The sequence below is a fragment of the Antennarius striatus genome, chromosome 23 (genome assembly GCF_040054535.1).
Source record: "Antennarius striatus isolate MH-2024 chromosome 23, ASM4005453v1, whole genome shotgun sequence".
Lineage (NCBI taxonomy): Eukaryota > Metazoa > Chordata > Actinopteri > Lophiiformes > Antennariidae > Antennarius > Antennarius striatus.
In genome coordinates, this window is record NC_090798.1 from 305001 (window position 1) to 327001 (window position 22001).

The 22001-nt window shown below is 60.5% G+C and overlaps 2 protein-coding genes across 3 annotated transcripts; one reads left to right on the plus strand and one right to left on the minus strand.

The window, feature by feature from the left end:
• Nucleotides 1-161: 161 nt before the first annotated feature.
• Nucleotides 162-10191, plus strand: hdlbpb (high density lipoprotein binding protein b). 2 transcript variants are annotated; one of them, XM_068308589.1, is made up of 28 exons: nucleotides 162-540; nucleotides 1621-1699; nucleotides 2375-2475; nucleotides 2555-2706; nucleotides 2771-2986; nucleotides 3053-3259; nucleotides 3331-3546; nucleotides 3629-3835; nucleotides 3917-4024; nucleotides 4098-4202; nucleotides 4313-4391; nucleotides 4462-4601; nucleotides 4675-4779; nucleotides 4850-4963; nucleotides 5503-5589; nucleotides 5662-5793; nucleotides 5859-6077; nucleotides 6148-6369; nucleotides 6448-6666; nucleotides 6747-6888; nucleotides 6960-7087; nucleotides 7510-7614; nucleotides 7683-7817; nucleotides 7899-8042; nucleotides 8127-8306; nucleotides 8379-8495; nucleotides 8579-8737; nucleotides 8828-10191. In XM_068308589.1, exons 3-28 carry the CDS (start codon nucleotides 2400-2402, stop codon nucleotides 8918-8920), a joined length of 3807 nt encoding a protein of 1268 aa, XP_068164690.1. In that variant the 5' UTR covers nucleotides 162-540; nucleotides 1621-1699; nucleotides 2375-2399; the 3' UTR covers nucleotides 8921-10191. The 2 variants fall into 2 exon arrangements, with proteins under 2 accessions (XP_068164690.1, XP_068164689.1); XM_068308588.1 differs by having other exon boundaries at nucleotides 163-540; nucleotides 2378-2475.
• On the minus strand, nucleotides 10059-21998 carry neurl4 (neuralized E3 ubiquitin protein ligase 4). Its single transcript, XM_068308587.1, has 29 exons — nucleotides 21705-21998; nucleotides 18187-18706; nucleotides 18050-18115; nucleotides 17422-17909; nucleotides 17228-17339; nucleotides 17068-17156; nucleotides 16712-16784; nucleotides 16374-16647; nucleotides 16094-16275; nucleotides 15932-16017; nucleotides 15678-15840; nucleotides 15393-15603; nucleotides 15235-15311; nucleotides 15088-15166; nucleotides 14839-15008; nucleotides 14639-14767; nucleotides 13977-14122; nucleotides 13687-13905; nucleotides 13496-13594; nucleotides 13280-13432; nucleotides 13036-13206; nucleotides 12795-12953; nucleotides 12548-12727; nucleotides 12382-12475; nucleotides 12208-12315; nucleotides 11980-12124; nucleotides 11607-11719; nucleotides 11368-11527; nucleotides 10059-11290 (listed from the first exon to the last, which is right to left on the minus strand). The coding sequence occupies exons 1-29, from the start codon at nucleotides 21867-21869 to the stop codon at nucleotides 11086-11088; spliced, it is 4836 nt and encodes a 1611-aa protein (XP_068164688.1). The 5' UTR covers nucleotides 21870-21998; the 3' UTR covers nucleotides 10059-11085.
• Between the last annotated feature and the right edge of the window lie 3 nt (nucleotides 21999-22001).

Below are 22001 nucleotides of genomic sequence, written 5' to 3' on the forward strand. Positions count from 1 at the left end.
ATAGATAGATAGATAGATAGATAGATAGATAGGATACTTTATTAATCCCGGAGAAAATTGTACTTTATCGTAATTTGACCATGTCTGTAGTGAGGTTATTTAATTTTACTTAACTATCACTTTAATTCTTCATTTCCAGGTGGATTCCAGGCCTTGACTCCAGAAATAAAAACCTGGCTCCACTCACGGATTCAGACCATTATGAATGAGAAGTAGATCCGGTCGGTTTGACAAATGAGAAACGTTGCGGAGGATTCACTTGAGACCTTATCTGACCCACCGGAGAACATCCAGGGCATCATGAAGGTCATTAAACGCGTGAATTTCCCCCCAGAACCAGACGCGCGGGTGGAGTTAAACTAAATTAGGATCTATTTAACGTGGATGCTCTAGTAGCGTAGAGATACTGCGGCATTTGCTTTATACCGTGAGTCACAGTGCAGGTATCCCTCCGCGGGCAGAGGACATGCTGCTGGACCAATCAGAGCTGTGTTTACAGCATCACCTGTCAGACCGACACCGACTCTTTCTCTCTCACAGGTAAAGATAAACGTTTATTTCATGTACTTTATGTCTACATTTAAACACCGGGGATGAAGGGCGAGGCTGGCCGGGAACGCGAACGATAAAGCCCCGGTGGGAGCCCCGTTAGCCCCCGGAGCTAGCTGCTCCGTGTCCGTCCGCCTAGCTCGTTTCTAGCCGATTAGCTCTAATCATCTCCGGTGAGGTCGGAGCGCCAGTGGGTCCAGCGTATCGATCCGGGCCGATTCATAATCAATCTGTTAGTACCGGTAGCAGAGGCGAGGTTAGCCCCGAGCTAGCACCGACCCTCCGCGGCAGCGCATCCCGTCGCTCGCGTCCCGGCTCCGGCTCCGGCTCGGCGGGGATGCGGTTAGCCGAGGCGTTAGCTCCCGGTGGATTAGTCTGTTTATTAATCAGGTCACAGCAGAGCTAACGGGTGCTAACAGCAGAGCTAACGGGTGCTAACAGTTAGCAGCTCCTTCATCAGTGCTTTAACGCACTCCTGTGTGGCTGATCATAAGTAATTGTTGCTATCGATGATCGATAATGGGAGAGTAACACTCATACATCCCCTGACTGGACACCACCACATGGTGGAAACAAATCAGGTCTCTATTACCCTGATTTCATCTGTTAATGTGTTATATGCTGTAGTTATTACAGTCACGTGTAGTTACTGATGTATTAAAGCTGTCAGTCAAACGTTATCAGGAGTCATTTTAAAGACATGAATCTGTGTTTCTGTTTACACTAGTTTATCCTGGACATCCAGCCTCTCCTGGGGGGGGTCTACACTCTGTGGTCATTCACACACTTTACAACCTCTTTGTGTTTAAATCATGCATTATTGTTCTAAAGTCATTTTCTTTTTCATTTTACTTCCTTTTTGTAAATATTTCATGTTTATGTTGACTTCCTGTTCGTCGTCACACAGCAGGAAACAAGACGAAACCCTTCCAGGTGTAAACGTTCTTATCAATAAATCTGATTTAGTTTCACAGTCAGGTACATTCTGATGTTTAGTCCTTTATGTGATGTTAAAACCTTCTTTTCTTACCTTTTCTTGTAACTTTGTGTTTGTTCTTCCGTCTCCACCAGGAGCTGAAACACACACTCACGCTGAAGCGGCGGCGGTAGCAGATCACTGGACGGACTCTCTGGCATCGACCTTCAGCAGGTAGGACCAGGCTGGAGCTCTGAGACGCCGCCGCCGCTCCGTCAGGTCTCTGCTTCTCTGGCTGCTTCGACTTTTTTTGTTTGTGCTTTTTCGTAAAAGACTTTCTCAGCTTTTGCGGAAGGTTGTTTGTACATTTCAGTCGTTAGATATTAACACACTGCTCTGGTGCTCGGCTGGAGGAACCACAAAGGAATCTGTTTGCATCCTCATTATAGATGCTGAAGCTAAAACGTGTCTTTCTCCTGGAGAAACCAGGACGTTGTGTCTGATGGAGCTGCTGGTGAGGCGTCAGAGTTCCTGTGATCCAGGTCCTGACTCTGGTACCTTCAGTTTAACAGCAGTTCAATCACCAGACGTCTCACAAACGGAGCGTGGGACCAGTTACAGACTGGTTTTGTACCGTTGGACTGGTTTAGTGTCGCTGGTGTTCCTCACTGGAGGCCAGCAGCTTGTTTTGTTCTGGTTCAGCTGGTGGAACCGTTTCCCAGGGGCCTCAGCGGCGCTGAGCGCTGGTGTGTTCTGGAGCGTCTCAGCGGCATCAGACACTATTCCTGTGCCCCCGCCCGCTGGGACTGGTGGACGGGGATCCCAGTTAGACCAGTTCCCTCCAGGGAGGGGCGCAGAACAAACACGACTGTTTCTGTTGTGTTCTCTAAAGCCTTTGTCCCCCCCCAGCAGAACAGCGGATCAGTCTTGAACCATGAGCTCAGTGGCCGTTTTGACCCCCGAGAGCTTTGCGGAGCATCGCAGCGGCTTGAAGGACCAGGAGATGTCAGGTAACGCCCACCTGCCCCCCCCCCACACACACACGTGTCCCTCCCCCACCGTGGCTTCACCCTCTCCTCTCTGGCCCAGGTTGCGTGCCGGAGGACGAGGCCTACATCCCCACCTACCTGGAGGCCTTCCCCCCGCTGCCGGAGAAGGGGGCCCCTGGGGAGAAGGCTGGGGAGCCGGTTTCAGCCTGGGGGAGCAAGATCCGTCCCATCAAAGCATCCGTCATCACCCAGGTGAGAGCCAGCCCCCCGACGCCAGCTGTGGGACACGCCGGGATCTGACTGGCCGTGTGTGCAGGTGTTCCACGTGCCTCTGGAGGAGCGGCGCTACAAGGACAACAGTCAGTTTGGGGAGGGGGAGGAGGCCAAGGTGTGTCTGGACATCATGCAGCGGACGGGGGCCCACATCGAGCTGTCCCTCGCCAAAGACCAGGGCCTGTCCATCATGGTCACTGGCAAGCTGGACTCCGTCATGAAGGCCCGCAAGGAGATCGTGGCCCGGCTGCAGACGCAGGTAGAGCTGCTGGAGGTGTTTAGCCCCGCCCCCGTCCGCTGACGTGGTTCCCTCCTGCCCCCCCAGGCCTCGGCCACTGTCGCCATCCCCAAGGAGCACCACCGCTTCGTCATCGGTAAGAACGGCGAGAAGCTGCAGGAGCTGGAGCTGAAGACGGCCACCAAGATCACGGTGCCTCGCCCCGACGACGCCAGCGCCAGCATCCGCATCAGCGGCACCCGCGAGGGCATCGAGAAGGCCCGCCACGAGGTCCTGCTCATCTCCGCCGAGCAGGTGGGTCGGGGGGGCGCCCTCAGGTCAGGGTTAAGGTCAGCAGGTCACCTGTGTCCTGCCCCCCCCCACAGGACAAGCGGGCGGTGGAGCGTCTGTCCCTGGAGAAGGCGTTCCACCCCTTCATCGCCGGCGCCCACAACCGGCTGGTGCAGGAGCTGAGCCAGGAGACGGGGGCCCGCATCAGCATCCCCCCCCCCAGCCTGCCCAAGGACGAGATCATCATCACCGGGGAGAAGGAGGCCGTCGCCATGGCGCTCAGCCGCATCCTGGCCATCTACGACGACAAGGTGTGTGTGTGTGTGTGTGTGTGTGTGTGTGTGTGTGTGTGTGTGTGTGTGTGTTGATCCTCCTGTTGTTCCCCCCCCCCAGAAGAGAAAGACCACCACCATCTCGGTGGAGGTGAAGAAGTCTCAGCACAAGTACATCATCGGGCCGAAGGGCAACACCCTGCAGGAGATCCTGGAGGCCACGGGGGTGTCCGTGGAGATGCCCCCCCTGGACTCCGGCTCAGAGACCATCATCCTGAGGGGGGAGCCGGACAAGCTGGGGCCGGCGCTCACACAGGTGTACGCCAAGGTGACGTCACGCCGTCGTGTCTGTTCGTATCTCCACCCATGGGGGGCGATGGCCGTGTGACACCTTCTTGCCCCCCCCCAGGCGAAGAGCGTGATGGTGGTGGAGGTGAGCGCTCCAGCCTGGCTGCACCGCTTCATCATCGGGAAGAAGGGGCAGAACATCGGGCGCATCACGCAGCAGCTGCCCCGGGTGAGGGGGTGGGGGAGTGGGGGGGGCAGTGATGAAGCACACGCTCATCTTCATCACGCGGTTTCACCCGTAGGTTCACATCGAGTTCACGGATGGCGAGGAGCGGATCAGCCTGGAGGGGCCGACGGAGGAGGTGGAGCAGGCCCAGGTCCAGATCCAGGACATCATCAGAGACCTGGTGAGCTCCAGCCGTCCAATCAGAACACAGGTCCAGTCAGGACGCCGTCCAATCAGGACGCAGGATGCTGAGCAGCTGATGTAGACGTTCAGGATGTTGTCCCTCCCCAGCTGGTGAGGATGGACTACACCGAGGTCATCATCGACCAGCGGTTCCACCGACACCTCATCGGGAAAAACGGAGCCAACAGTGAGTAGCGTCTCCACGGCGACAGGAGGGGCCCGCCCTCCCGTCGCCGTGACGCCGCGTGTCGTTGCAGTCAACCGGATCAAGGAGCAGTACAAGGTGTCGGTGCGAATCCCTCAGGACGCCGAGCGCAGCAGCCTGGTGCGCATCGAGGGCGACCCCAAAGGCGTGCAGCTGGCGCGACGGGAGCTGATCGACATGGTGCAGAGGATGGTGAGACCCCCCCACATGGTTCAGCCGGCCGGGACAGAAGCCCCACCCACTCACTGCCTCCTCCCCCTCTCAGGAGAACGAGCGCACCAAAGACCTGCTGGTGGAGCAGCGGTTCCACCGCAGCATCATCGGCCAGAAGGGCGAGAAGATCAAGGAGGTCCGGGACAAGTTCCCCGAGGTGAGCCTCCTGCCCCCCCGACACGTTACCGTAGCGACGCGCTGATCCGGTGAGTCTCGTCTCCTTCCAGGTCATCATCAACTTCCCCGACCCGGCGCAGAAGAGCGACGTCGTCCAGCTGAGGGGCCCGAAGAACGAGGTGGAGAAGTGTGGGAAGTTCCTCCAGAAGATCATCGCCGAGCTGGTGAGGGGGGGCCGAGGGGGTGTCAGAACCTCACGGAGGGGTGTCAGAACCTCACGGGGGGGTGTCAGAACCTCCCGGGGGGGTCTCAGAATGTCATGGGGGGGTGTCAGTACCTCATGGGGGGGTGTCAGAACCTCACGAGGGGGTGTCAGAACCTCACGGGGGGGTGTCAGAACCTCACGGGGGGGTGTCAGAACCTCATGGGGGGGTCTCAGAACCTCCCGGGGGGGTCTCAGAACCTCCCGGGGGGGTCTCAGAATGTCATGGGGGGGTGTCAGTACCTCATGGGGGGTCTCAGAACCTCCCAGGGGGGTCTCAGAACCTCATGGGGGGGTCTCAGAACATCATGTGGGGTTCTCAGAACCTCCCGGGGGGGTCTCAGAACCTCATGGGGGGGGTCTCAGATCCTCTTGGGGGGGTCTCAGAACCTCCCGGGGGGGTCTCAGAACCTCATGGGGGGGGTCTCAGATCCTCTTGGGGGGGTCTCAGAACCTCCCGGGGGGGTCTCAGAACCTCACGCTGCTCTCCATCTCTCCCAGGTGGAGAACAGCTTCTCGCTGTCCGTTCCCATCTCCAAGCAGTACCACAAGAACATCATCGGGAAGGGCGGGGCCAACATCAAGAAGGTGAGACTCAGGTCACCTGATCAGACCGGCGTCCGGCCGGGGGCTCAGGACGACCCGTGTGACCCTGAACAGATCCGTGAGGAGACCAACACCAAGATCGACCTGCCGACGGAGAACAGCGACTCGGAGACCATCGTCATCACCGGCAGGAAGAACAACTGTGAGGCGGCGCGGGGGCGGATCCTCGCCATCCAGAGGGAGCTGGTGAGACACTCAGGTGACACACGTGATCACACGCATCACAATCAACGCCTTCCCGCCCCCCCTAGGCTAACCTGAAGGAGACGGAGGTCACCATCCCCGCCCGGCTGCACAACTCCCTGATTGGCTCCAAGGGCTGCCTGGTGCGCGCCATCATGGAGGACTGCGGCGGCGTCCACATCCACTTCCCCTCCGAGGGCTCGGGCTCGGACCGCGTGACCATCAGGGGGGCGGCGGGCGAGGTGGAGAAGGCTAGGAAGCAGCTGCTGGAGCTGGCTGAGGAGAAGGTGTGGGGGGGGTGGAGGAACAGATGGGGGGGGGGGGGGACGGACGCTGACGTCTACTTCCTGTCCTCAGCAAGTCACCTCCTTCACGGCGGAGCTGCAGGCCAAACCCGAGTACCACCGCTTCCTGATTGGCCGCGGCGGCGCCAACATCCGGCGGGTGCGCGACCGGACGGGGGCCCGCATCATCTTCCCCTCGCTGGACGACGCCAAGCAGCAGCTGATCACCATCGTGGGCACGGAGGAGGCGGTGCACCACGCCCAGAGGGAGCTGGAGAGTCTGGTGAAGAGCCTGGTAAGCCCCGCCCACCAGCCATCAGAACACCAGCACGTAGCCCCGCCCACTGACCCCCCACTGCCCCCACCCCTCCAGGACGACGTGGTGGAGGACAGCATGGTGGTGGACGCCCGTCACCACCGCCACTTCGTGTGCCGGCGGGGGCAGGTGCTGAGGGAGCTGGCCGAGGAGTACGGGGGCGTGGCCGTCAGCTTCCCCCGCACCGGCACCAACAGCCAGCGGGTGGCGCTGAAGGGCGCCAAGGACTGCGTGGAGGCCGTCAAGAGACGCATCCAGGACATCATCGAGGACCTGGTAAGGGGGGGCGGTCTGTCGGAGGGGACCTGAACACAACACCACTCACCTGAGTTCACGTCTCCACGGTTACCGCGCAGGAGTCCCAGGTGACCGTGGAGGTGGCGGTCCCCCAGCGGTTCCACCGCGCCATCATGGGCCCCAAAGGCAGCCGGATCCAGCAGCTGACCCGGGACCACGAGGTCCAGATCAAGTTCCCCGAGAGGGAGGAGGGCGCCGCAGGTGAGACCCCCACGCCCCCACGGGTGGAGACGGGACCGAAACCCCGCCTCCACCCGTCTGTCGTGTTTCAGGTCAGGAGGCGTCGCCGCAGGAGAACGGCGACGTCAGCCCGGAGGCGGAGTTCGTCCCCCGGAAGTGTGACATCATCACCATCGCCGGGCGGGCCGAGAAGTGTGAGCTGGCCAGAGGAGCGCTGCTGGTGAGCACCGTCACGCTGGTGCACAGGCCCCGCCCTCCTCCTGTGCTCACACCCTCCTCCCCCACCTCTTCTTCCTCTTCTTCCTCCTCATCCTCTTCTTCTTCCTCCTCCTCCTCCCCCTCTTCCTCCTCTTCATCCTCCTCCTCCTCCCCCTCTTCCTCCTCTTCATCCTCCTCCTCCTCCTCCCTCTTCCTCTTCTTCCTCCTCTTCCTCCTAATCCTCTTCCTCCCCCTCCTCCTCTTCTTCCTCCTCCTCCTCTTCCTCCTCCTCTTCTTCCTCCTCCTCTTCCTCCCCCTCCTCCTCCCCTTCCTCCTCCTCTTCCTCCTCCTCTTCCTCCCCCTCTTCCTCCTCCTCTTCCTCTTCCTCCTCCTCCCCCTCCTCCTCTTCCTCCTCCTCCTCCTCTTCCTCCTCCTCTTCCTCAGGCGCTGGTGCCGCTGACGCAGGATGTGGGCGTGGCCTACGAGCTGCACCGCTACATCATCGGACAGAAGGGCAGCGGCATCAGGAAGATGATGGACGAGTACGAGGTGCGTCTGCGCTCCTGCGGCGCCCCCTGCTGGTCAGGAGACAGGTGTGACGGTGGTTCCTCCTTCAGGTGAACATCTGGGTCCCTCAGCCGGAGAAGCAGCTGGACGTCATCAGGGTGACGGGTCTGGCCCCCAACGTGGAGCGGGCCAAGCAGGGGCTGCTGGGGAGGGTCCGCGAGCTGCAGGCGGAGCAGGAGGAGCGGGTAGGAGGGCGGGAGGGGGTGGGTGTGGTCAGGTCCGGGTCACGACCCCAGGCTGGACGCTTCATCCTCTTCTCTCCACAGGCGCTGCGCAGCTTCAAGGTCACCATGTCCGTCGACCCCCGCTTCCACCCCAAGATCATCGGCCGCAAGGGGGCCGTCATCTCCCAGATCAGGAAGGACCACGACGTCAGCATCCAGTTCCCCGACAAAGGGGACGAGCAGCAGGTGGGGGCGGTCACCGCCGTCAGGTCATCCCGTGTCAGTGAGGTCACCGCCGTCCCTCCTGAACTCCTGGTGTCCCCCCTCCAGGACCTGATCGTCATCTCGGGGTACGAGCGGAACGTGGAGGAGGCGCGTCAGAACATCCAGCAGCTGGTGGCGGAGCTGCAGGAGATGGTGAGTCAGGACGTCCACCTGGACCCCCGCACCCACGCCCGCATCATCGGCGCCCGCGGCAAAGCCATCCGCAAGCTGATGGAGGAGTTCAAGGTCAGACGCGTCTGATTGGTCGGCCGTCGGGTTCTGTGTGGGCGGGGTCGTCACACCTCTCTGTGCCTGCAGGTGGACATCCGGTTCCCCCAGCCCGGCTCCAGCGAACCCGACAAGGTGACGGTGACCGGCCTCCCCGAGACCGTGGACAACGCCATCGACCACCTGCTCAACCTGGAGGAGGAATACGTGAGTGGGGGGGCACGCCGACAACGATCGGTCTAACGCCGACCCTAAAGATGACCCTGACCCCTGACCCTGACGTGTCTCAGATGCTAAGCGTGACGGAGACGGAGACCCTCGCCGCCTACATGAAGCCGCCGTCGCGCTACGGGGGCGGAGCCGGCGCTGGAGGGCTGGACGACGGCCCTGGGGGGCCGGCGAAGGGCTTCGTGGTGCGAGACGCCCCCTGGAACGCGGCAGGAAACAAGGTGGGACACGTCTGATCCAGTGTGAGGGCAGCTGCTGCCGTCTAGTGGTGGCAGTGGGGAGCAGACATTAACCCCCCCTCTGTGCTCCAGGCTCCTGACATGAGCAGCGCCGAGGACTTCCCCACGTTTGGGACGGGCGTGGCCCTGAAGCAGGCGTCGGCCTGGGGGCCCAAGAAGTTCTGAAGAAAAACTGTAGAGACGAAAACCGACCTCTGATCCAATTGCTGCTCTCCCCCCCCCCGCCTCCCACAACCAGCCACAATGCATTCTGGGAGAACGATCCCCTCATCAGTTTCCTTTTCAGTACCTTCACCTCCCCCTCGAGCCTTTATCGTCCCCCTGGGTCGAACCACACCCGCCCATAAAGCTCCACCCTCTGATGTAGGAGCGGAGCGTCACCATGGAAACGACCCAGGACACCTGGAGCGACGTGAATCCGAGGGAATTCACTTCTTGTGGTTTCCACGAGACGTTCTGTTTGCTCACCTCCAGTCGCTGTCGTGATGCAGCAGATGAGGCGTGTGTGTGTGTGTGTGTGTGTGTGAGCGTGTGTGTGTGTGAGCGTGTGTGTTACTGGCGTTGGAGCGGGGAGCAACAACGCGCTGCTGTCATGACTTCCTGAGGGTTTCCTGCGGTCCGGTCGGGGGCTTCCTGTCGACCTGCAGCTGTTTTATTTATTTCCTGTTGAACTACTGTGATCCTGTTTACTACGAGCAGCGCTGTAGCGTGACGCTGTAGCGTGACGCTGTAGCGTGACGCTGTAGCGTGACGCTGTAGCGTGACGCTGTAGCGTGACGCTGTAGCGTGACGCTGTAGCGTGACGCTTCACCTGACGCTGTAGCGTGACGCTTCACCTGACGTTGGTGTGAATGCTGAGGGTTCAGACACGTTAAAGTCATGTGTACGTGTAAAAAGAACTTTTGCTATTTTTTTAAACTGTGTTTTTATTGTTGGTTACCGGTGTATGTGGAGGTGTGTGTGTGTGTGTGTGTGTGTGTGTGTGTGTGTGTGTGAGTGTGTGTGTGTGTGTGAGTGTGTGTGTGTGTGTGAGTGGAAGGTAAGATGTATATTTGAATGAAGCTGAACCAAACTTCCACGACGTCCGTCTTTTCTTTTTGGTTTTACCTTCACACAAACCGACCTGCAGCATCACGTTTCTTTAGGCGTCACGTCCAGCATTTAAAACCATAATATAATTATACCTGAAACAACTCGTGGTTATTTCTTCTTTAAACAAGAGGGAAGAAGATCTGTGACCAACACCTCCATCTGCATGGAGGGGACGGATCAGTGGTGCGCTGAAGAGAGCAGACGTGTGTGGTTTGTGCATACTGCCTGTCAGTTTATTTTCTATAAATCAGTAGGTAACAGCCTGTACAATGCAACATACAGAAACCCAAAAGTAAAAATTAAATTATACAAAGCAGCGGCGGGCCACGACGACCCACATAAAATTTCTGATTTCACGTTTCTGTTGTTCCGGCGCTCAGACGACGTTTCTGGTTTGACTGGTTCGGTTCCAGTGAGTGGAGTCCGTCCCATCGGACAGAAGAAGGAACGCCGTTCCTCGGGCCGATGGGACCACGTTCTAAACATGTGACTGGTGTAAATCAAAGGTGGCAGATTAAAGAGCTCTAATGTGTGACATTCAATGTAAACACGGGACGACCTCTAACCTCCAGGAGGGGGGTTCAGATTGAACGATTTGGCTTCAGTCTGTTTAAAAAAAAGCTCAGTATGCAGAGTGATGATTCTTACCCACTTCCTGTCTGATCGGCCAATCCTGGAGCTCCTCCAGAGAACCTTCAGGTCCATCCCCCCCGCAGGCGTGAACCAAAGCAACCGAAGGGTTAACGCCGCCGGGCTGCTGGCGAGGAAACAAAAGGGGCGGCGGCCTAAAGTACATGTAAACATTTTCCTTCCTCCAGTTTAAAACCGGCCCCCCCCCTTAAAGACGCTCTTCATGTTCAGATTCAAGTGTTTGTTGTCTTTGTGCATTTCTGACCCACTTTGTGACGGTGCAGGATGGGGGGGTCGGGGGGGGCAGAGTGAATAAGTGCTAAAAAGTAAAAATAAGTGTTTCTGTTGGTGGAAGAAAAGATGTCGAAGTGAAAAAGTAAAAACTAGGGGGGGGGCAAACGTAAAGTGCAGGCAGTGTCTGTTCGTCCGGTTCCCAGTCGCCGTGACGACGTCCAACAGCAAACCATCAAACTGACCCGTCAGCGACCCCCCCACAGGGGTCCAGAGGAGCCCTTCAAGGGGGGGCCGGGTCTTGCTGTCAGTTTATTAAAATACGGCTGGCGCCGCTTGGCTCCGCCCCCGCCCCGCCCCCTGGGTGGAAGCCCCGGTCACTCGACCCGGATGAGGAGGCCATAGAGCAGCGTGCCCCCCTGCTCCTTGGTGACCCATTCGATCTCGGCGTTGCTGAAGCGGGGGTCCAGGGCCTCCGGGGCCCCCAGCGTCTGGGGCCCCACCTTGTAGGAGCCGGGGCGCACACACACCTGGAAGCCCACCTGGGCCTGGTGGCAGCGGTGGGAGCGGGGGTCCCGGAATCTACAGGGGACAGGGGGGTGATGAGAATAGGAAGCCGCCACCCCCCCACACCCCAGGAGGGTTCTGCTGCTACTTACTGCACTTTGGGGGCAAACGTCTCCATGCCGGAGTAGCGCATGGTGGGGGAGAGCTGCACCCGGGGCACCTCCCTGCCGGGGGCGCTGTTCTCCTCGGGGTCGCTGTAGCCGTTGGGTCCGTCCGTCTTCAGGGGGGTCACCGAGAAGATGGACGAGGTTCCTGCAGCGACACACGGGGGGGGGGGCGTTAGCTTCCAGCTGGGGGGGGGTTCCCCAGACTGGCGGGGTGTCGGTCCTACCAGGAAGCAGCTGGGCGTGGTCCAGCGTCCGGCGCAGCGCCCCCACGCTGGTGCCATGGTACGCGATGTGCCACTTCTTCAGCGCCGTGGACGCCTCGCCGTGGGGCTTCATCCTGCACACAGCGTCTCCGTTAGCAACCAGCCGTCTCCGTTAACAACCACCCCTCTGCGTTAGCAACCACCCCTCTGCGTTAGCAACCACCCCTCTGCGTTAGCAAACACCCGTCTGCGTTAGCAACCACCCGTCTGCGTTAGCAACCACCCGTCTCCGTTAGCAACCACCCGTCTCCGTTAGCAACCACCCATTAGCATCGACCCGTATCCGTTAGCAACCACCCGTCAGCAGCGACACGCCCTCGCCCCCCCGTCTCACCTGAGGGCGAAGCGGCACCAGCCGAAGGGCAGGGCGTAGTCCCGCGGCGGCTCCCCCCTCTTGTAGTACGCCTCGTCGCCCCTCAGCTTGTGGCAGGACTCGCAGTAGCACAGGTTGTACTTCGCCTCTTCGTTAAAATACCCGTCTGGAGGGAGGGGGGGGGAGGGGGGGAGGTGAGCGCCGTCGCCACGCGGCTGGAGAAGCAAGGGCAGGGGGGGCGGGACTCACCTGGGAGTGTGAGCAGGTCCTTAAAGCGGGAGCAGAGCGCCTGGTACTCACACACCTTGTTGGGGTTGACCTCTGGGGGGGGGGTCCAGCACACGCTCTCCTTGATCCCTGTGGAAACACGCAGGTCAAACACGGAGCGCCGGAGCCGACGGGTCCACGGCCGCCGCGTCTTACCGTCAACCATGTCCGCCTTCTCCATGTCGCCCTGACAACGTGCCTCACCGCTCTCCCCGCCCACGGCGGGCAGATGGTTGGTTACTATGGTAACCTGTGATGGAGACAGGACGTACGTGAGCTCACAGCAGGAACATGATGGTAATGGTGGGGGGCGGAGCCTGACCTGCTCACACTGGCCGTACAGGTCGATGAAGGGGTAACAGGGCGAGGGGATGTCCTGCGCCGCCACGCCCTGGTCCATCCCGTTGACGTACAGGTGGAGGCAGCTGTTGGCGTCCACCAGCAGCCCCAGCACCGTCCCCTCAGGACACGTGTCCAGGTTGGGCCCGTAGTTCTCACAGATCTGAGGGGGGGGGACACATCAGGAGGAGGAAGAGGAGGAGGAGGACGAGCAGGAGGCGGGGCCTGACCTTCAGGGAGTTGTGGCACACGGCGTCCCGCTGCAGCAGCCAGGCGGAGCGTTTCAGACAACACGCCGTGGAGGGGAAGTTGAGCCGGTCGGGGGCGTGGCCTATCACCCCTAGCGACAGCGACGACGTCCACGACGGGTTGAGCCGGTCGATCTGAAACTGGAGAGAGACGGGAGTCAAAGCCGTCTGAAGGCGGGGGCCCCGGTGGCTCCTCCCCCTGCGGCGTGAACTCTGACCCCACCTGGAACAGCTGCTGGCGCCCCAGCGGCTGGGCGGTGACCAGCAGGCCCTGGTTGTAGCTGCACACGCGCGCCGCCGTCAGCCTCTGGTTGGACAGCTGGATGTTCTTCCCGTGGTTCTCCAGGAAGACGACGGCGGTGGGGGCCGGCGCCGGCGGCGGGGGCTCGTCCACCTGCAGCAGAGGGAGAGGCGTGAGGCTGGAGCGTGTGGACTGCGGTGGCGCTCGCTATCGGGGACAGGGCTACCTCTCTGACGGGGGTCCCCTCCTCCTCGGCCTCGCTGCAGCTCTCTGACGACACGGACAGCGCCTTCACGCTCTCGCCGTCGTCCGTGGGGGAGGAGCTGACAATGGACACGGCGGACACACGGCCGTACAAGTCCAGCACGGCGTACACGTTCTGCAGGGGGGCACAGGTTAGCTGGGGTGGCGGCGCCACCGGGGGGTGCGGTGCGTGGCTTACCTTGGGCACCGCCGTGGCGGCCGCTCCCATGTCCTCGCCGTCGATGAAGACATGCATGGTGTCGTCGCTGCAGCGCTTCACGCCCACGCGGTTCCCGTACTGGACAGGAAGCAGGAAGCGTTTAGAACAGGAAGCAGGAAGTGGTTGGACGCTGACACGGCGTGTGCAGCCGGCGGTGGGCGGCGGCTTACCGAAAGCCGGTCCAATGAGCAGCCGTAGTTCTGGCGCTGCAGCACGCCGTTGCGCCGCACCTCAGAGCCGCAGAGCAGCCATGTGACCTTGGTACGCAGCTGGGGGAGGGAGGGGGACAGCCCCGACAGCGGGCAGGAGGGCAGGTCGGGGGGGGCCAGCGTGGTCAGGCCGATGTGCAGCGAGCCGCACCACTGCTCGTCCACCTTGTCCACCCTCACCTGGGGGGGCGGGACGAAATCGTCAACTGAGTGAACCTGGGAGGCGGGGCTAAAGGGGCGGGACTCCTTACCTCAAACAGCTCGTCCGCCTTCAGCTCCTTGGCGCTGAACACGATGCCGTGGGCGTAGCCCCCCACCCGGATGGCCTGGCAGCCCTGCCCCACCAGCACCACGTTCTTCCCGTGTTTGCTGTGCAGCCGGTGGGCCACGCCCGCCACTGCTCAGGAGAAGAAACACGCCGGGTCACTTCCTGTCTGCAGCATCCTACCGCTTCACTTCCTGTCTGCAGCATCCTACCGTTTCACTTCCTGTCTGCAGCATCCTACCGCATCACTTCCTGTCTGCAGCATCCTACCGTTTCACTTCCTGTCTGCAGCATCCTACCGCATCACTTCCTGTCTGCAGCATCCTACTGTTTCACTTCCTGTCTGCAGCATCCTACTGTTTCACTTCCTGTCTGCAGCATCCTACCGCATCACTTCCTGTCTGCAGCATCCTACCGCATCACTTCCTGTCTGCAGCTTGTCACTTCTAAAAACTGATTCTTACAAACAGTACTGGTGGGGTCGTACTGGGGGTTCGTAACTGGGGGGCTCCTACCTGGGGAGTGCAGGGGGTTCGTACCGGGGGTCATACCTGGGGGGCTCCTACCTGGGGGGCTCCTACCTGGGGAGTGCAGGGGGTTCGTACCGGGGGGTCATACCTGGGGGGCTCCTACCTGGGGGGCTCCTACCTGGGGAGTGCAGGGGGAAGCTCTTGTCGGTGGCGTTGCTGGCACACAGGCTGTTGTCCAGGGGGCCGGAGGAGCTGGTGATGGACACCTGGACGCACTGACCGTACAGGTCGATGACGGCGTACACCTCTGGGGGAGACGGGAGGCGTTAGCTCGTCTGGGGGGGGCCCACACTCACCCGTGACACGTCAGCAGCCTACCGGGGGGCAGGCCGGAGCAGGCCACGCCCTGGTCCATGCCGTTGATGTAGTAGTGGAGGTCGCCGCTGGACGAGCGCATCATACCGATGCGAGAGCCGGTGGTCAGGGAGTCCAGGTCGCAGCCGTAGTTGTTCCTCATCGTGTTCCCGTCCTGCATGATGGCCGTCCCGCTGGGGGGGCAGGGGGGGACGCTGCGTTCAGGCGCCGCAGGAAAAACAACAACGCTAGCAAAGCCGTCAGAGGACCTACCTGAGCATCCAGGTGTCGTAGTCGATGTCCGTCATCGTGTTGGGGAACTCCAGCTCGTCGGGCCGGATGGCCGTCACTCCTGGGGGGTAGGGGGGGCGTTAGGATGAGACAGGAGCACAGGGAGCAGGAGCAGCAGCAGACACACACCTGCCTCGATGGAGCCCGACCAGCGGTCCACCATCTTCTGGATGATGATCTCAAACAGCTCCCCGTCTCGCAGGCACCTGGAGGGACGCCACGCCTTTAGGACCCGGACGTCTGCGTGCTCCGCCCCTTTCCACCCGCCCCTCGCTGCCCCCCCTCACCTGTTGGAGATGACGATGGCGTCGTTGAACTCGCTGCGACAGTTCTGCCTCAGCGCGGTGCGCCCCCCGTTGGTGATGACGGCGTTGGTGCCGTGCAGGTGGTGGAAGCGCAGGTCGTTGGTGGCGCTGGCCCCGCCCACAGAGCAGGGGCTCCCGGGGGACATGGCGGTGGGGCCCTCAGAGCCATCCTCTGGGAGCGGGGGCAGGTCCACTAGGGGAGGAAGAGACTCTGTGAGGCGGGGCAGGGAGCTGAACGGCGTCCTCTCCATCCAGACCCCCCCTCACCCATGTCGTCCATGATGGTGGCCTGCGCCGCCTGGCCGTACAGGTCCACCACGGCGTACACGCTGGGGGGCACGTTCCACGCCGCCGGGCCCTGAGCCACGCCGTTCACGAAGAAGTGGAGGCTGCCGTCCTCCTTCCTGACCACGCCCACCGTGTCCCCCGCCTGCAGGGCGAGAAAACGGGTTCACAGGTGGTCAGGGCGGAGCCAGCGGTCGGTGTGGCTACGGGACGACGCAGGAGGGCGACGCCCTCACCTTGAGCCGGTCCAGGTTGTGTCCGTACTCGTCCAGGATGGTGGTCCCGTTGTGCATCACGCCGTTTCCTGTCATCATCCACGTCCCTGAAACCACACGTCGCTTAGCAACGGCCATGCTGCGTTCAGGCGCCGCCCGGTAGCGCGGCGCTCAGCGGCTCACCTGAGCGCAGGTTGGTCATGGTGGAGGGCAGCTGCAGGTACGCCGGGTTGTGGGTGGTGACTCCGATCTCGATGGACCCCGCCCACTTGTCCACCATCTTGTCGATGCGGACCTGGAACACCTCGTTGGAGCGCAGCGGCCGGCTGCTCAGCACCACGCCGTGGTTGAAGTCATCCGTCGCGCTGAAACACGTCACAAATGCTCGTGAGGGGGGGGCATCACCAAGACTCGACCCGGGGGGGGGGGGTCAACCCCAGGGAATCATGGGAGGCGGACTCACTGCGGCCGCAGTGCCGTCCTTCCGTCGCTGATGATGGCGGCTTTCTGGCCGCAGTTGGCGTGGAAGAGCAGCCGCTCGGGGGCCTCGACATCCGGGGCGGGGCACAGGGCGGGGCGGGGCCGGCCCACGTCCGGCGACAGAGCCCTCATGATGGCGTTGTTGCGCCGCAGGCGGTCGCTGTGGTTGTGGTTGTGGACGATGGTGACCTTCACCGCCATGCCGTAGAGGTCGACCACGCCGTACACGACCCCGGGGGTCTGGGCCGCCGCCACGCCTGAGGGCAGGAGCAAAGCATTATGGGATCTACTTTCTGATTGGCTGAGGATGGAGGGTCTCACCTTGGTCGATGCCGTTGATGTAGAAGTGCAGCGCGCCGCTGGCTTTACGCATCAGCCCGATGTGGTCGCCCTCCTGGGACGAGACGGGAACCCGTTAGACCAGCAGACAAACCGCCGCCCCCCAGACGCGTGACACCACCCACCTGAAGCTCTGCCCCCAGACGCTTGGAACCACCCACCTGAAGCTCCGCCCCCCAGACGCGTGACACCACCCACCTGAAGCTCCGCCCCCCAGACGCGTGACACCACCCGCCTGAAGCTTCGCCCCCCAGACGCGTGGCACCACCCGCCTGCAGCTCCGCCCCCCAGAGGCGTGACCCCACCCACCTGAAGCCCCCCCCCCAGACCCCACCCACCTGCAGCTCGTCCAGGCTGAACTCGCAGTACTCCCGCCGCGTCCCCTTCCCATTGGTCAGGATCCCACAGCCACTCATCATGATCGTACCTGAGACACACGGACCCACGTCAGCGTGTTTAACCCCTTCACTGCCGCTGTGGGGAGACTGCTTGTCCTACCTGAGCGCAGGTTGGTCATGGTGGCGGGGTAGTCCAGGTTGTTGGGGTTGTGGGTGGTGACCCCGATCTCGATCGATCCCGACCACTTATCGACTAGCTTATCGATACGGATCTGAAAGGACAGGAAACAAACTAGTGATGGGGGGGTTCCTCAGACGGTTCAGCTGGGTGGTTCCCTGTGATGGGGGGGTCACCTCGAACATCTCGTTGTGCCTGAGCGGCCGGTTGGTCATCACCACGCCGTTGTTGAACTCGTCCAGCGGGCGCCGCCGCTCCGCCGTCTTGTTGTTGTTGCTCAGTTTGATCAGCGTCCCACACTTCTCGTGGAACAGCAGCGCGTCGTTGGTCATCCCCCCCGCCACCAGCCCCGGCGCCGCGCCTCCGCTCCCCGCGGGGCTGTTGTTGGCGTTGTCCCCATCAGCGGCGCCGCCCCCGGCTCCTCCCCCTCCGGTGGTTCCGATCCCGCTGTCGCTATTGGTCGCCCCGCTGCTGCTGCTGCTGCCCCGCTCGTTCCTGTGGGACTCATTTCCTGTGTTCTCCCCTCCGCTGCTGCCCCCCCTGCTGCCGCCGCCCCCTGCCCCGCCCCCACCCCCGCCGTTGTCCCCGCCGCCCTCGTCCTCCGATCGATAAAAGGACACGATTGCTTTGTTGAAGACGTCAAACAGCTGGTGCTCTGTGAGGACTGGACAGAAGACAGGAGGGGTCGGGGGGGTCAGAGGGAGTCAGGGGGGGGTCAGAGGGGTCAGAGGGAGTCAGGGGGGGTCAGAGGGGTCAGACCCGGTCCGGTGGCGGCCCACCGGCTGATGGGCGGGGCTTGCTTACCTGCGTCGGGCTCCAGGTTGTGGGGGAACTTGTCCGGCCGGCTGTGGCTGCAGCTGAGCTCAGGCACTGAGGGGGGGGGGGACGCGTGAGGAACGGACAGACAGCAGAGAGGACAGGAGAAGAGAAGAGCGCCTCACCTTCATCTCCGTTCATGATTCCGTTCATCGCCGCCACGTTCATCAGCGCCGTGATGCCCGCGTCCTCTCGAACGCCACACACCACCACTTCCTCTTCCTCCTCCTCCTCCTCTTCCTCCTCCTCCTCTTCCTCCGACTCCCTCTCGATTGTCTCTTTCTCCGCCGAGGGGGGCGGCGGCTCACAGCTCACCACCGTCACCTGCGTGCACTTGCCGTACAGGTCCACCACCGCCCAGAGGCGGGGGGGCAGGCCGCTGGCGGCGGCGCCACAGTCCTGCCCGTTGACCCAGAGGTGCAGCTCGCCGCGCCCGCTGCGCTGGATGCCCACCCGGTCGCCCTCGGACAGCTGGTCCAGGTCGCGGCCGTACTCCTCCAGGACGGAGCGGCCGTCCCGCAGCACCGAGCAGCCCGACACGATCCAGGACCCCCCCTTCAGGCCCGTGGCGCTGCTGGGGAAGTCCAGGGCGGCGGGGTCCAGCGCCGTCACCCCGATCTCGATGGAGCCGCTCCACGAGTTCACCTGAGGACACACGACACATCCTGGTTTGTTTCATCCTGAAGCGTGTCACGAATGGTGACCTTCACACCAGAACCTGAACCCCGCCAGCGGCCGTGACCCCAGCGGTGATGTCAGAGCGAGACGCCGTCACAAACACGCCGGGTGGCGTTCTGAGCCTGGTGCTTTTAGCTGCGCTTTCTGAAGGATTTCACCCACAGAGGATGGAATAAAGAACGATGACAAGACGGAAGCACAACAAGCTCCTTGTGATGCTAATGTCTTAGCGTTAACCCTCCACCTGCCAGAAGACACTCCCACCTACGATATCCCGTTCACTCCTTTCCCCCTCGTGAACGAGAACTGGGATGGAAACACAGATGCAGACGCTCCAATGTGAGCTCAGACACAGAACCACGACCTCCTGGCTCTGAAGCCCTCAAAACACACACGCGTTTCCCTCCTGAAGTCCTTCAGTCTCTGCTTGACATTGAGATGGTTTCACGTATCAACACCCGAGAGATCACGTTCCCTCCAGACGCACCAAACCCCCCAGCAGATACTGATACTGTGGTCCTTTATTGATCTCTGGGGTGACTTCTGTTCCACGCCGTGCCTCCATGATGGAGACGACAGCATCAGCTGAACACGTGTAGCTGGAGGAGAGTCAGAGACCTGCTGAGAGACGCTCCAGCCCAACAACACGGGCGTGAACACCCCCCCCCCAACACAAACGGGCGATCTCCACATCAAGACACAGATGGATCATCAAAAAATGAGAACCCAGACACAAAACTCCACACGACTCTGGGCTAGACGGTCAGAAAGCTCAACCCAAGGCCAGACAACCACCGAGCCAACGGGTTCTCACCAACACATAGGAACACATGTGAAACCTCACCACTAACCTGGTTCTGTCACTGAACCAGCAGGTGTTCTGAGGCTCAGCAGAGGCGGGGCGTCTGCAGCGATCTGGCTGCTCCGCGATGGAATATTATTGATCAGTTCTAGATTAGCAATGCTTGTCATGACAGAGCAAGAGTGTGTTTATGAGGGGTTTGATCGGGTGGAGAGCATCACAGGAGGGGGGGTGATCATTTACCAATAGAATTCGGTACTAAAACACGTTAGCATTGACACCTGGTCTGCAGGCGTGTAGAAAAACAGATCATTTCTGAGTAACTGGACATCCTGGCTGGACAGTGTTATCAAAAAGCGTGTGTGTGTGTGTGTGTGTGTGTGTGTGTGTGTGTGTGTGTGTGTGTGTCAGTTGGCACTGTCAGGTTGTGGACAGACCCAGAAACCTTGCATAGCGGAGGGCGAGGCCATCTGAACAGACGCTCACGCTGATAAGAGCTGAATGCAAACACGGCGCAGAGACCAGAGATTAGTCTGTGTTCAGGTCAAATAAACGCTCCAAAGTCACAGAAATAGATGAAATATGGATTCTATTATATTTTATGATCAAAAAGAAACTTCACACAGAAGTACAGTTAAATCTAGATAAGATAATATTATATTATTATTATTATTATAGGATATGTGATAGTGAGAGATGGAAGACTGGTTTGACAATAGAGGACAGTGTTAGACCAGCATGTCTCTAACAGGGTGATTATTTTGATAAAATAAGGTGAACTGGTCTTCATGACGACGCTGAGCGGCTCTCTGCTATTGGACAAACCTATGTTACCTGCAGTCCCAGAGCAGAGAGGGAACGCGTGTGAACTCCTGAATGAGTTCTCCACTGGTGACCAAACCTCCCATGTTGATGTGGGCACCGCAGAACACACCGGGCCTCACGTCACTTCCGGTACGCACGCCCACCTGGTCCTTATAAACAAAGCGGTTTATTTCGAACCATTCAACTTCTTCGTGTCGTTTGCATTTTTTTGTGTTCTGTTATTTCATTTTAATAAACTGGATGTAAAACGTTTGTCTTTTGCTTTCAACTATAAAGAAACTCTTGTTTATGAAGAGAAACAGCTGCAGGTCCGGACCAGACCCCCCAACACCGGCGGGCGGGACGTCACGGCTACAAGGCTCCAATAAACAACGTTTAGAAGAGTTTAAAATCCTTTCGTTAAATCATTTTATAGATTACTATAGATTACTTTAATACTATAGATTACTTTAATACTATAGATTACTTTAATACTATAGATTACTTTAATACTATAGATTACTTTAATGTGTTTTTAGAATTGCTGGAAGAACACTTCCGACCATCACCGATTTATGTCCCGGTATCAGTTCCCAGGACATCTCTTCCCGTCAGGTGTTCTCTGACGGTCGTCCCGCCCCCCCGGTGTGTCTCCCGGTAATCTGACGGTCGTCCCGCCCCCCCCGGTGTGTCTCCCGGTAATCTGACGGTCGTCCCCCCCCCCCCCCCCCCCCCGGTGTGTCTCCCGGTAATCTGACGGTCGTCCCGCCCCCCCGGTGTGTCTCCCGGTAATCTGACGGTCGTCCCGCCCCCCCGGTGTGTCTCCCGGTAAATCAATGCTGGGGTTTCCACCCGCGCGCCTCCACACAGCCCGGAAGTGAGTCCGGGTACCCGGATGTTCCCCGACCCGGGCAGCCGGTCGGGGCTCGCGCTGAGTATTTACCCTCGCGACTGAACGCAGTGACACCAATCACGATGACATCACCGGGGTCAGCTGTTCACCATCGACTCACGACTGACCCCCGGCAGCAGCACCACAACACCCCCCCACCGCTGGCGGCTCACTAGCATCACCGACGGACGGACCCGGACCGGTTACCGTTAGCTGGCTGACGTCTGGGGCGACCCTCACCGGGATGTGTCCGACACCCCCCCCTGTCGACAAAACACCCCCGACAGGGGCAATTTCCTACCACGGAGTTCCTGTGTGGAGCCTGGCGGCTGTCAGCCAGCCAGGACCGCCCGGGGCAGGAGCGGCCCGTCACTGCGGCCAGAGGCGGACCACCGGCCCGCAGCGGCGGCGCTGGTCCGGCGCTCCGGCCGCTCCAGCACCGCTCGGCGGCGGCCTCGGTTGTTTACCTTCTTGTCGATGCGGACGGTGAAGACATCCCGGTCCCGGAGCGGCTCCTTGCTCAGCACCAGCCCGTGGTTGAACTCCTGGACCGGCTGGTTCCGTCGGGCGGTTCGGTTCGAGTTGGACAAGCCGATCAGCTTTCCGCTCCGCGGATGCAGCTCCGCCGCCATCTTCAGTGGACAGCCAGTTTCACGACACTCCGGCTTTACGACAGTGCCGTAAAGGTGATCGGTTTACGATCAATGCGACTGACGTTCGCCGCACCCATTTTTGTAGTGCAGAAAAATCAATAAAGTACTGCA